Source organism: Podospora anserina, chromosome 4, assembly GCF_000226545.1.
Source record: "Podospora anserina S mat+ genomic DNA chromosome 4, supercontig 4".
Classification (NCBI taxonomy): Eukaryota; Fungi; Ascomycota; class Sordariomycetes; order Sordariales; family Podosporaceae; genus Podospora; species Podospora anserina.
Window position 1 is genome coordinate 1,233,302 of NW_001914850.1, and position 14,060 is coordinate 1,247,361.

The following is a 14,060-nucleotide window of genomic DNA, read 5'->3' on the forward strand; positions in this document are numbered from 1 at the left end:
CGATTGCCATCTCTCATCTGCCTCTCTCGCTATCTGAATCAGTGCGACCACCAGCTGTGGGACTGACGAGAGGCACACAGACTTAACTCTTAGTAATTTATCCCACTCAATCGACTTGGCCTGAGTGGATAGAAAAGAGTCGGAAATCCTGTTTTTCTTCCAAGTTTTGTTTGGATCAAGTGGAGAGGGCCTTATAGCAATAGCTCTCCGTTTTCTTGGTTCCAAGCTTCCAACCCAAGGTTTCGTCGGATGCAGATGCAGGCGGATGCGGGGTCTGGCGAATGGTGACCGTAGGCTCAGGACCATTGCGAACACATCGGCCCAAGGTCGGGTTTGCCGCCAGAATTCCGTTGCGTCTGATCGATGGCACTTTGAGCCTTTTTGATATGGAATCCCTACCTCCTTCCAGCTTGCCTTTGAACGACGGGATTTCTGATGACGAGAAGGACCCCTGTTATCCACTGGAGAAGCACGTGAACGAGCGAGGGGCCTGCCAGCGAAGCATCTGAAGCAGCCCAGCACAACCCTTTCAGTATCACCGCATTCTGAAACATCACCACACAATGCCCGCAGGCATCACTCACCAAGGAGCCGATAGGTTTCATCATATCTGTCATACATATTTCCCAGATACTCGCATGAAGCTATATGGTGTTCCCAATACAAGAAATTGGCGTCCAACGTTTCTAGACGGGCCCAAGCCAACGAACTGAATTCATTCTCGCTCGCTCGTCATGGATATCAATACTGACCACTTCCTACACAAAAACCAACGGTAAAAGAAAGAGAAAATGAGTTTTCCAGGCTAACTAACCCGTCCTCCCATTATAGCCAACCGCCCCATCCACTCCATCAATGCAACAAAAGAAAACAGCCAGGTACACACACCAATCAAAGCTAAAAAAAAAATATAAAAAAAGACAAAACACGGGATATCTACGAAGAAGATTGAACAACACCCAACACATCACGCAACATCACACCGTCACCTCAACTATTTACCAAACATCATCCGTATCCCGAACCATCTCCAGCGTCGGTGTCTTCGGCTCCAACTTCCTCATCATCTTCCTCTCCTTCTTACTCAACAAACTCGGCGTAACCGGAATCACCGGGCTAAACGGCTGATAAGGCGTATAAGGCACCGGCGCCCCCGTCCATGGCGTCCTCTGCCCCGTCGGCAACCCATTATCCCTGTCCGGCCTCGTGAAAACAGTCTGCTTCGTCGTGCCAAACGACGCAGCAGAAGGACTAGTCACTGCTGGCTCGTAGGCTCTAAAAGGCAGGGCACCACCCGCGCGAACGGCAGAAGGCGGGTTGGGTCGGTTAAAGGATGTTTGTCCTGGACGGGGAGAGGCAGGGAGGGAGTCCATTGAGGGGAAGCGGTTGACGCCTGGTTTGGGGGAGGTGGGGAGGCCAACCAGGCCCGAGGTGGAGGAGGTGGCCGAGGGGGGTTCTTCGTTGGAGTTGTCGCGTTGATGATGACGGGGGGCGGCGACGGCGGCGTCGATGCGAGAGTCGATTGATTGGGTGGAGACGGGGGAGATGTCTGGGGTGGGGAGATGTTGGCTAGAAGAGCCGGCGTGGTTGTTGCGGCGGAAGGGGAGGTCGGAGGAGCTTCCTTGTGGCAATGGGGGAGGGGCTAGGGGAGCGTAGTGACGGGGTGGGATGGTGTTCAGTTCTTGCTCCTCTTGGCGAGGGAAGGTGCCTGACATTGGGGTCAAGATGGGGGAGGAGATAACCATTCCTGAGCCTTGGACTTTGTTCTTCCTTGGAGACTTGAGAAAGTTGAGAAGTGATGAGCTTCGGGATTCCTTCTTGGTGTCCTGGGCGAGGTTGAGGTTGGAAGGTTTGTTCCTCTCTCTTTTGGTGCTTCCGGGGGTGGGCGGCATGGTGTTGACGGACTTGGTGGATGGCGAGGTGAGCATTGGAGGAGGCTCATATGCCCTACCCTCCGCTTTGGCTCTTTCCTGCTCCATCACATGCCTGTACATCTCTTCTAGCTGATTTTGCGCCATGGCTCTGTCCCGACCGACGACTGTCTGGTCAACCGAGAGGTCGATGCCGCAAGCAAGGATCGTCGAAGTCGGCGAGTGTGCTGTTGCGATGGAGAATTGTGACTTGGCTGGGCTGAGTGGGCCGCCGAGTCTGTCTCTTGCTGTCAAGGGCGAAGCCGAAGGAAGAGAATAGTTTCTTGTGTGCGCCGGGAGGTCTGTCTGGAGAGAGAGCTTCTGCCCTAGGTTGTGACCAAGGTACTGCTGTTGCTGCTCTGGCTGGAATTGTTCTTGCTGGAACTGCTGAGGATGTTGTTGCCCGGCCTGGTATTGTCCGGCCTGAAGTTGGTATTGCTCGAGTTGTTTCTTGTATTCCTCTTCGGACAGGAATTGTTGTGTGAACGGGTTGAAAGCCAGTAGTCCCCTCTCCTCCTCGGGTAATTCACCGTTCCTGATATGTGTTCGTCTGGTCTTGAGGAGAGCCAGCAACAGGATAGCTACAATCACCAACGCAAAACCATACGCTCCCACAATGGCACCTATATGGATTGGGAGGTAGGCCGGGTCCCGGACGGCGTTGGCGGATAGCGGAGGTCCGTCTTCGGGGGAAGGAGTGGGAGAGGAATAGTCGAGCCACAGGTCACCTCGACGAAGCAATTGTTGAATAGAAGGCAAGGCAGCGCAAAAAGAAGGCCAAGATGTCGTCGCAAAGAGAAGAGCGAAGGCAGCTTTGTTATATGAAGACACACCAGCTGACAGCATGATGATGGGGGTGGGAGAGGGTCGGGGGAGGGTCGGGGGAGGTCCAATCCGAGGCCACGGGTGGCGATAGACAGTTGGTGGTGTCGTCCAAAGGGTCTGTCTTACTTACGGCTGCCTCGTAGTATCCGCCATGCCGAAACACTTTGTGATTGAGATGGACAAAGAGGAGGTGCAAATGGCAGCAATCACGGTATATAGCAGCGCCTGTTGCGACGAGAGTCAACGGAACCGACATGGGGAGGCGGGGGGGCAGCCCATGCCGACTCTGGACCTGCATTGGATCCATCTCACGGTGAGGCCCTCGATTGGTTGCTGTATTCAACTCCCGTTGATGTCTTGCCCAACCACTTGCATGAGCGAGCCGACGCTCGCGCTAAGTCTGGCCTGCTGATTGGCTGTCAAGGGATCCACCCCGCATCTCCCATCACCCTCCCACTGCCATTGGGCTGTGATGAGAGACCTCACAGGCCATGAGAGCGCTGGTGTGTGCTAGAATAAGAGGTTTTTTTTTGGTGATTCTCATGCGAGAGCGAGTTCACCTCAACTGGTGCTGCAGTAGCGTTTCCCAAAATGCAGGATGGGCCACCACTTGCAGCGTCAACTTTCACATTTCCCCCTTGATAGCCAAGTTGCGCCTGTGCTAGCTCGCTGTGATATTAACCTCTGATATCGGTGATCAGCCTCTGATCACTGAAAAGCAGTGGATTCGGTCCGTTCTCTGAATAAACATCACATCCCGTCACGCACAGGGCATAAAGTGACAGAACAGGTGTCACTGAGTGTGCCGCCCGCCGGTGGGCACCTCTCGGCGCATGAACGGATCGACCACGCTTCCGACAGATTGATTGCTTGCCACGAGTATGTCAGTGTTAGCAGCTGCCAAATGCTTTCCGAGGAGAGGTTTCACTCCTGCTCTGTTAACCCTAACCCTTTGTGCCATCACCCATAGGTAAGCAAGAGATTGGTGGACTGCCTTCACGTGCTTCCGCGACTGCCCCACCTCGACACACGCTCTCTGTTTTGTATCAACGCGTCTTCTGTATCTCGAAGCCTAATAATTGCACCAACTTTCTTTCCTCAAATGGCCAAACTGTAAAATCTCATCAATTGCACCAATTGGAGGACATTTCATCGCCTTCCTTGTCATCCAAAAATTCACTGCAGCACATGCCTCCACCATTAGCAAACCACCCCATCCTCAACAGCCTCAATGATGCCCAACGCCGAGCCGTAAGTTCAGATGCCGCTACTGTCGCCATCCTTGCTGGACCCGGCAGCGGCAAGACGCACACTCTGACCTCTCGAGTGGTATGGCTCATCGATCAAGTCGGATACCGACCCGAGGATGTCGTCGTCGCGACCTTTACCGTCAAGGCTGCACGGGAAATGAAGGAGCGTATCGGAAAGGCTCTCGGAGATGGTAGGGAGAAGAAGATTGTTCTGGGCAACTTCCACAGCATAGCTCGACGCTATCTTGCTGCCTACGGCCGGAAAATCGGAATCAATCAGAAATTTGGCATTGCCGACGACGGCGACTCGCGCTCCATCATTGCTCGGATATGCAAGCGAAGAGAAGTCAATCTCGATCCTGTGGCCGTTCGCTCCTGGATCAGCAAAAAGAAGGCCAAGGGAGATGAAGTGGTGACAAAGCCACTTGGTCAGAAGGCCACAAAAACGTCAGGAGAGAAGGACCTCGACGAATGCTATGAGGAGTATCAGGCTCACCTGAAGAAGTCGAACCTGCTGGATTTCGACGACTTGCTTGTTCGTTGTGTTGAACTTCTCCGCGAGTTTCCGTCATGCGTCTCCAACATCCAGACCGTCCTCATCGATGAGTATCAGGACACCAACGGGGTTCAGTACGAGCTCATGAAGTTGTTCGCTCAACGACACAAGAGAATTACCATTGTGGGGGATCCGGATCAGAGCATTTACGGATGGCGTTCTGCCGAGATTCAGAATCTATGGCGAATTCTGAAGGATTTCCCCGGCACAGACGAGATCTCACTGGAGCAGAACTATCGATCGTTTGACGCCATCCTCAGATTGTCCCTGTTGGTGATACAGCAGGACAAGAAGCGATATCAGAAGGCTCTGAAGCCTGTCCATGGCCGAGGTCCTCGTCCGGTTTTGCGGAGGCTGAAAAGTGCTTCCGCCGAGGCAGATTGGATCGTCTCCGAGATCAGGAGAGTCATCATGATGTCTGGATCTATGCTGACCTTCAATGATGTTGCCATCTTGCTCCGCTCAGCTTCACTATCAAGACATGTTGAGACTGCTCTTGGCAAATCGGGAATCGCTTACAGGATGGTGGGCGGCAAGAAGTTTTACGAGCGTCTAGAGATCAAAGCCATCCTGGATTATTTGCGCGTCATCTACCAGCCGGAAAACAACGATGCCTTGGCCAGAATCATCAACGTACCGAAACGAGGAGTCGGAGATGTGACCATAAAGAGTTTGCTAGAGGAAGCAGAGAGCTCGTCGTTGAGTGTCTGGGCGGTATTGACTAAGCACTGCCGAGGAGATCGTACCGCAAAGACAAAGATTCCGAAACCCATGGAGCAAAGAATAGCAGCCGGTCTCATTCGTCCTCTGGATAATATCCGTCGAAAAATGGAGGAGGCTGCTAAGCCTGGTGGTGCGGTCTTTGGACTAGTGGAAATGATTGAGCAACTTCTGGCAGCCCTCAATTTTCAAAAGTATCTGAAGGATACGCACCCCAACGAGCACGAGGGGAGATGGGCCAATGTAGAAGAGTTCTTAACTCTTGCGGGCGACTTCGTGCGGGATCTGAAAGAGTCCAGTGATGAGGAGCTCCTTCCAGAACTCGAGGGACTCGAGCAGGCAAAAGAGGACGAGGTTCTGCCACGTTTCTTGGCCAATGTTTCTTTGGCATCCGATGTCCAGACTGGGGACGACGGGGAAAACAAGCCGCTTGTTACCATATCCACCATCCACGCAGCCAAGGGCCTCGAGTGGCCCGTCGTGTTTGTCCCTGCCGTCTATAACGGCTCGATCCCGCATATGAGGTCCGACGACAACGATGAGGAGCGAAGACTCTTGTATGTCGCCATGACAAGAGCCCAAAGTCTACTCTATCTGAGTTGCTCCCTGTTTAGCACCAACGGCAATGGGGAGCGCAACCAGTTATCGTCTTTTGTGGAGCCTCTGCACAGAGTATTTGCACCCAAGGGGCCGTGTTTTGATCGACCGGTCATGCTAGAGATAGCCAAGGTGCTCGGTCGCACATTACCACCAGAGGATGCTGTCTTCAAAGCCTTGCCGTCCATGTTCAACCCGGAAGACAACATATTTCCCGTGGACCCAGAAGAATCCCAAGAGGTCCCAGCTGCCGGTACTGAGGCTCGTACTTCTGATGATGCGCCACGAGCAAAGCGGCCCAGGCTCTCCAATATGTCTGGCCAGAAGAACTCAGGCGAAGACGCGCAGTGGCACAGAGACTACACAACCACTATGGAGGGGGCTTCTTCTTTTACAGTCTCATCGTTACCTGGGTTCGTCAGTGCTGGCATGCACCAGGCCGCTATCACAGCGGCAAACGCCGCGGCCGAGACTAGGCAAAAGGCTGAACAGGAGAAGAGACTTGCCAACCGACGACCTCCAGACCAGAAGAGCATTCTAGGTTTCGTCAAGTCTACAACTAAACCGAGTATCGACCCCAGTCCAGCGCCAACGTCTCATAATGGCCTTCCAACTCAAGCCAGCCTTGCTCCTCCGCAAGTGACGGCCAACCCAGGCCAGCAGGCGATTCCTCCCAGCCTGGCCACACACAAACCTGCCAAAGGGACGCTGCTTTCTCGTCCTGCCCGGCCTGCTCCAGCCCCTGATGAAAATCCCAAAGGAACGGCCTATCCCTGTTTCTCCAGCTCTCCTGTCAAGCCCGACGCCATCAAACCGGATCCAGATGAAGATGATGAGCCCCTACCAGAGCCCACCAGAGTGGCTGCTTGCCTTCACAGCACAACCTTCACGAGACCAACTCTACTGACGGCAGGGAGAGGATCAGGAGGTCTGACAAGACCGAGTCCGGTGGGTAAAGTGGGAAGAACGCCTATTGCACCGATAGACAGACTGCGCAAACCGTTCAAGCCATTGACGATTAAGCGGCCTTGACGGCATGTACATAATGATGAATTATGACTTATGATCTGAGCTCACAATTTGGCTTGAAGTTTCTGGACACTGTGCAAGTTGCCATGATTTGTTCGCTTCCATCAGGCAGGTGAAACATGCATGCTCCCTTTATGCTCTGCCCTAAGAAGAGAATTTTCGCTCTTGAAAATAATTCATCTTTTTTCTGTGAACGGGGGCCATTTCGAAAGACAACTCTACCATCAAACCCAACAAGCATGACTCGCCGTTTCGTCTCCCACTCTCAACTCATTTCCTCCGCAACTCGGTTATTTCCAACCAGGCTTGTGACCCAAAATGTCTTCCCAGTCACCTCATAGATTTTCCACCGCTATTCACAAGTAGTCCCTCGCCGATACGGGCCTATTCTTCTTCGAAATGGACCCGGGGCGTGAGGTTGACCCTCGATCCAAAGCTCACTACAATCGCGCTCATGCTGGGAATCCTGTTATGCGGTTTCGAAGTGGTTCATACCGTTCGTTTACAGAAGCAAATCGAGGAGGAGGTGATTAGGCAGCTGAAACAAGGAGAAGTGGCAGCAAAAAGCGGATGGAGGTTGAAGCCAACTTGTGGAGAAAAATAGCAGAGCTACCTGCCACCGCACTCACATACGACGCTGTTTCAAACACTGTGCCGACCAAAACCACCTCTGATACGCAGAAATTCCAAAGAGGGGATTGCAACCTGGCAAAACTTTTCATGGATGGTCATTCCAGTCTCATGACCTACCGAGCAACTGAACACAGCAAACAGTAAAGCGCACCATGCCTTACCAACCAATCCCACGGTTTATCCTTGCCCGCCCCCCCTCATACCGGTTGCTCGCATACAATATCCGCTGTTGCGTCCCATTCCCATCATCACCACCACCACCACCACGGTCATACCTTTCAAGTCAGCACTCCAAGCCATCTGGTTCCCGTTGGCAGAAACCGCAGCATCCCCTATCTCGAAAGCAAAAAGAAGCATATGATTCCTACTCTCTCAAATCAGGGCAGATGAGAGTCTCTACTAAATCAAAACGCCAGAGCCAAAGCCAGAGAAGAGGACTGAAGATGCAGAGGAGTCCCAAGAACTCAAGGATGCTATCAAATTGGGCTCTACCGCAGGAATGATCCGAAAACGCAAGAGCCAAAGAAGAGACCCTGGGAGGGATTCAAGGAGCTCTGCTTATGGGTCGTTTTGGGAGTTGGAGTTTTGCTCCCAGGAATCTTTTTGGTCGTTCTGGACCTAGTGCTTTGGTAGGTTATTAACTTTAGGTTCGAGATGCTTTGGAACTTTGTTTATGAAGTGGTGGCTGGAGTCTTGAGCTTTCTGTATTGGATGTTGTTTGGGTAAGAGGGGACTCTGCTGGCAGGTCTGAATTGGCATTACAGTAGATATTCTGAGATCTGTAAAAGCACGTCGCCAGCATCCATCTATCACTCATTATCTGTAAAACTTCTTTTTATGTGATCGCTAATAGTTGACACTGTGTGAAGGAGCATCTGGATACGGCATCCTGCAGACCAGCCAACCGCTCGAGGTTTCATCAGCCTATCACAAGCAACTATCCTCGGGCCTGATAGGCAGTTGAGACATGAGTGTTGCTTGCTCATATTTCCCCCTCAATTCGACTTTTAACATCTACCCAAGATTCTCAGGGCATACACCATCTCAACACCAACCAACTCATACATTACCAAAATAGACCAACATTGAGCATGCCTCACCGTCTCCATCCTCGCCACGTTCTACCCTCTACTTCCTCCTACCAGGTATCCTCACCACCATCCAACGCTCTATCGCTCTCATTGTCACGGGCATATTCGTCGAAAAGACAGCATGGGTCACAGAGAGGGGCGTATTTGAAGCAGCGTTCTCAAACAAAATCACACTTTATCTACCAAACTCTGCGGCAACAAGAGCAACGGAAGAACGGCGGCGACTCATCTACCTCCAGCAACAACAAGTCCAACAACAAGTCGAACGAAAAGGAGAAGAGGAAAAAGGACTGATGATAAGGGCTCTGACCCAGGATTCCCCATCATCATCCCGGATATTTTCCCTTTTGACTTTCTCTAAGGACAATCATGCTACCCCGGCTCACCCACCGCTTCGAAATCCCCATCTTGTCCACCTCTTCCCTTCGGCCAGCATTCCCATTACCAAGAGCCTTCAAGACCAAGCAATGCTGGGCAATAAAATCACCGCCGAAATGCAGAGGACCGGAACCACGGAAATTCGCCCAATTATAATGATGACCACCTCCGGCCCTACAAACGACGGCGTCCCAGCATTTTCGACTTGGTCGTCATCTTAGCCTTCTTGCTCGTCCTCGCGTTATACCGTCAGTTCATCCGCTCTTACGACCCAACTTACGCCCGCGCTTGTCAAATACCCCGGAGACAGAGGCGGGAGAGGCGGATGAAGAGGCAGATGAAGGAGAGGCAGTTGCTGGTTGAGACTGAAGGGGATCGTGAGTTGGAACGGCGGCGGGAGCTGGAGGGGCGGCCGCTGGGTGGGACTGGTGTGAAGGTAGAAGAGAAGTGGGATAATGTAAAACCTGCTGTAGCTGCGTAATCTAAAACGATCTGCCAGACGAACTAGAACATGAACAAAGATTTCTATGACAATTTAACACTTGATATTCACCGCTAATGAAATGATTGGGGACATAAGGTACTTTAAACAGTGCAGACACCAGCCCACATCCGCAGCTTTATCGATTGCGTTTACTCACCCGCCCTGATGTCTCAGACTCATCTACCACTTTACCTCCAACTTCTTCCACTTCTTCCTCACCACCTACCTACCTACTTACCTACCCAGCACATCTATTTCCACCACCTTGATAAATCACAGCATAATGCCTCCCCGTCTTCCCACCCCCCATCCCCCGCTGCAACCATCTCTTCACCAGGTATTCACAACGTCTTCTCCCACGCCCAACCACCCTCCAACCATCACCACCACCATCCCTTACCAGACAACAACAACAACAACAACAACAACAACAACAACATCCAGCCATCCTTTGCCGAAGCTTCACCGCCCAAACCCAAACCAAAACCCCTCTCCCATCCTCCCCTAAAGACACCCCCTTCCTCACCAAAGCCCTCCATAACTACAACACCAACAACGACGTCTCCCTCCCAATCGGTCCCAACCCCCTCGGCCTTTTCCTCTACGCTAATAGAATATACCCAACAACAACAATCCAGCGACCTTTTATACACCCGCGCCTGCAAACAGCTCAAACTGCAAAAAGGGATCAAAAACCTCAAGGAGCAAACAGACCGGATCAACGGGATGGGGGACGGGCGGTGGAAAGACCTGAAGGAGTTCAAGCTGGCAGAAACGAAGGGGGAATGCCTGAGGGAGGTTGCACGCGAGTGGGATTGGGGATTGGGTGAAGCGTGGAGGAGAGGGGTGGTTGTGGTTGAGGTTGTTGATGGGAAGTTGGTTGTTAGGGCGACTGAAGAGGTCCGTCTTTTTGTGGTATGATCTGATTCTCTTGTGTAGGTGATTCAAGAGTGGACGCGCGGCTTAGCATGGCGGTAAATAAGAACAAGGCTTCGGGAGAAGGTGTAAAGATTTTGATGCGCTGCAAAGATGCCAGGTTCACACTATAATTCTTTGCTCTGAATCTTCGCACGACAGCCTTTTTCTGAAGCGTGCTGGGAATGTCATCAGTAACTATCAGCATATCCCATCAGGCGGATGGCTGTCCTCACATGGTAAATCACTGATGAAAGAAGTAGAAACGTCGGTCAGGCGGTGACGTTCTGGTAGGACAGCCAGGGCAAGAGAGTGTAGTGAGGGCAGAAACCTTCCATGCATGCCTATACATCCCATACAGGCGCAAGAAAAAAAGTCTCGTATTAATAAAAAGTAATTAGAATAATAAAAATTCTCAAATCATGAAAACTTGTAAATGGATCTCTCTCTCTCTCTCTCTCTCTTTCTCTCAAAAGTCACCAAGAAAAAAAGTCCCTACCCGCCGCTTTCCCCCCAAGCCACCGTATGCCATGCCAAAGAAGAAGAGAACAAAAGCCAAACACAATTTCCCCCTCCTTCCTCTTTGTTTCGTTCCTCCTACACCATTCAAACCACCCGCGTCCATGTATACCCCCAAAACTACTCTATCCTAACCCCGTTTTATGTTTCCCCCATCTACAACCTCAGCTCCCTCACAATATGCTCCGCCATCGCCTTATACTGCCAAGTATCACCGCCCACCCTCTTGAACTGCACACCATGCAAGCTCACGATAGGGACCTTGACAATCAAAATCTCAAACTTGATCTCCCCATCGTCCATGCCCCTGCTTCCACCACCTCTCCTCTCATCACTGCTCTGATGGCTGTACCTTGACCGGTCATACTGAGGCTGACGCTCGGCAATGCTAGGACTATGCGCGCATCTAAACCCACCCTTGATCTCCTTGTAATCCACCCCAAGCGCCCTCAGGACCCTCTTGATATCCGCCCTAATCTCCACCAGTGGCTTTGTCGAGGTAGTCGACACGCTAAAAATGCCCTTGAGGAAGACAGGCTTGGCAAGGTCGGGATCCTCTGGCTCAAGACGCTCGTGGGAACCGCCGCTTGTCTCGCCGCCGTTGTCATTGTCGAGCTCGCCCAGTTCAGCGTCGGTTTCCTCCCGCACAGGTAGCGCGGTGGCAGGCGCCGCATCGCCTCGGGCTGCCTCGGCCTCCCGCTTCGCCCGCCGCGCTTGGATGCTTTCCCTGCGGGCGTGGCCGAGCGATTTGGCGCGCATAGAGACCGACTTTTGAATAGACTTGCCAGTAGGATCGCCGACGTCCTTCTTTCTGTCGCGGGTGCTGAGTCGTCGGAAGATGCCAGCAGCAGTGCTCTCCTTCTTTTGGGGGATCATGTCAGGCGACAAGAGCCCATTCTTGACGGGTTCTCTGGTTTGCTCCTCGCTGTGGGACCTAGCCCTGGTTCGGGTTCCACGTCCGCCGTCGGTGTGAGCTGGTGCTGGGGGTACGATCTCGGCAAGAGAGTGCTTCTCCTTGGGTCGTACAATTGGAGATGGGGGCACCGGTGGGGGCTGGGCCTGCTGTGGTGATGGCGGGACTTGAACCTTGGGTGGCGCCGCTGGTGGACCAGCCTGGGCGGCCTGGCCCTCACGCTCGCGTTCTAGCTTCTCCCGCACGAGATAATAGATGGAAATTAGAGGGTCAAAAGCGTTCAGCGGGTCATCACCAATCGGAAGACCCTCGGAGCTGGCGGTGGTTAGTGTGTCCCGGCTGGTGACTGAGTTCCTCCTCTTGTAAAAGTCAAACCCAAAGCCACGTCTCTTCTCGACGTCCTTGGGTGTGGGCTGCGGTTGCTCCCTCTCCCTTTCGAGCCGTCTGACAGCCGCTTGGTATTTTGGAGACTTGATTCTCTTGGTCAACTCCTCCCTAATGTATTCTGGAGGGCCAAATTTAAAGCCTGTCATCTTTGCAATAACTTCGTTGTCGAGCGGGAGCGACAGGGGTTCACGCTGCGGGAGATAATTCTCGGGTGGCCCGTTGTAACCCTTGAGCATCCAGGGGTGGTTCATGACCTCATGCATGGTAGCACGTTGTCTTGGATCCGTCACCAGCATCCGCGAGATCAGATGCTTGCATTCTAGAAACAATATCAGCATGAGAAGTGAAACATGGTAGACACAAAGGTCAACTCACCACTAGACAGCCAGCTTGGGTAGTCAACAGCACCCTTCTTGATCTTTTGGTGGAGGGCGGGCATATACTGGTCATCAAAGGGCACCTTTCCGCACACCAACACGAAAAGCACGACACCGAAACTCCAGACATCAACCTCTGGGCCAGTGTAGGGTTTCGCCTGGAGCAGCTCGGGGGCGGCAAAGTACAGACTGCCACAGTAGGTCTTCAATTTCCTGTCCTCGTCCGGCGAGAAAAGGTTGCTGAGGCCGAAGTCAATAATCTTAATGTCGCCCGTCTTGCTGATGAGGATGTTTTCAATCTTCAGGTCCCGGTGGACAATGCTGTTTCGGTGGCAGTAGTCGACGGCGCTTGCAATCTGGCGGGCGAATTTCCGAGCCTGCTTTTCTTTGAGCTTTCCATGAGAGATGATGTAGTCCAGCATTTGACCGCCATTAACGTATTCAAACAGCATGTACCAGTGCCATCTCGTTCGCAGGTTGTCCCGGAGTCCGCAGATGTACTGGTGGTTGAGCAGGCTGACGATGGCAGCCTCGCGCGCATTTCGGTCTTCCCTGGCAGCATCCGCCTTCTCTCTCTCCTCCCTGCTCTGGCGACCATCGTCGGGCGACACTCTCTCGATAATCTTGCAAGCAACCTATTGACAAGTAAAAGATCCAAGGTTAGATAGACTGACCCACAATGTAGCCGAGGATGGCGGTGGGGAAACCGTGATAACTGACCAGTTCGCCTGTGACCTCCTTTTTGGCCAGCTTGACTTTGCCCATGCTGCCCTGGCCAATGGTCTTGATAAAGGTGTAATTGCCCGAAGGGGCGGGAATCATGGTACGGTATTTGTGCTTGGAGGTGTGGTGCCTCCGGGGGTCGGTTGAAGTGCCATCGCCGCGGTGCTCTTCGGCGTGGTGGCTTGGGGGAGCAGCCGAGGCGTCAGGCTGCTGGGGGTGACGAGGAGACGGGGCATTTGTCGAGCGCTGGCTTCTCGTGCGTGACGGGCGCGACGCCTCGGCTCTCGTAGATGATTCGGACCGTGGCAGAGGGTCGGGGCGGGTGCCTGTGGGCGGGCGCCGTGTCCGGACAGACTGCGACCGGATTGGCATTTCGGTGCCAGCGGCTGGCATTGTGGTTGTCATGGTCGGACTCCCGGAGCCCGGGCAATTGAACACGGTGAGTAAGAGTCTTGCAAGAGGAAGGGCGTCGGTAGAAGGGAGGCGCGCTGGTGGAGGCGGTGATGATGATGCAAAGACAATTTCACAAAGAGAAGCAGTCGAGTCGAGTCGTCCAGGGTGGGTGGTTGGCTTCCAGGTGCCTTGCTTGGTTGGTTGATTTGGCAACGGTTTCGGTCAGTCGATTAATCGGTCAGGAGGCAGACAGGCAGCGGGGCGGTGGAGGTTCTTGTCTGCTGTTGCGGTGCAAAATAGATAAACAACACAAAAAAAGACAACAGACAGGATTGATCGTGAGATGCGGTGGGAGGGCGA

At 52.9% G+C, this 14,060-nt stretch overlaps 3 protein-coding genes across 3 annotated transcripts; 1 reads left to right on the forward strand and 2 right to left on the reverse strand.

The window, feature by feature from the left end:
* Positions 1 to 998: 998 nt before the first annotated feature.
* Positions 999 to 2,756, reverse strand: PODANS_4_7370 (uncharacterized protein; the record flags this gene model as incomplete). The annotated part of the gene is made up of 1 exon (XM_001906063.1): positions 999 to 2,756. One exon carries the CDS (start codon positions 2,754 to 2,756, stop codon positions 999 to 1,001), a length of 1,758 nt encoding a protein of 585 aa, XP_001906098.1.
* Positions 2,757 to 3,923: 1,167 nt separating this feature from the next.
* Positions 3,924 to 6,890, forward strand: PODANS_4_7360 (uncharacterized protein; the record flags this gene model as incomplete). The annotated part of the gene is made up of 1 exon (XM_001906064.1): positions 3,924 to 6,890. One exon carries the CDS (start codon positions 3,924 to 3,926, stop codon positions 6,888 to 6,890), a length of 2,967 nt encoding a protein of 988 aa, XP_001906099.1.
* A 4,173-nt stretch (positions 6,891 to 11,063) lies between these two features.
* On the reverse strand, positions 11,064 to 13,712 carry PODANS_4_7350 (uncharacterized protein; the record flags this gene model as incomplete). Its single annotated transcript, XM_001906065.1, has 3 exons — positions 11,064 to 12,526; positions 12,583 to 13,219; positions 13,305 to 13,712. The coding sequence occupies 3 exons, from the start codon at positions 13,710 to 13,712 to the stop codon at positions 11,064 to 11,066; spliced, it is 2,508 nt and encodes an 835-aa protein (XP_001906100.1).
* Positions 13,713 to 14,060: the final 348 nt, after the last annotated feature.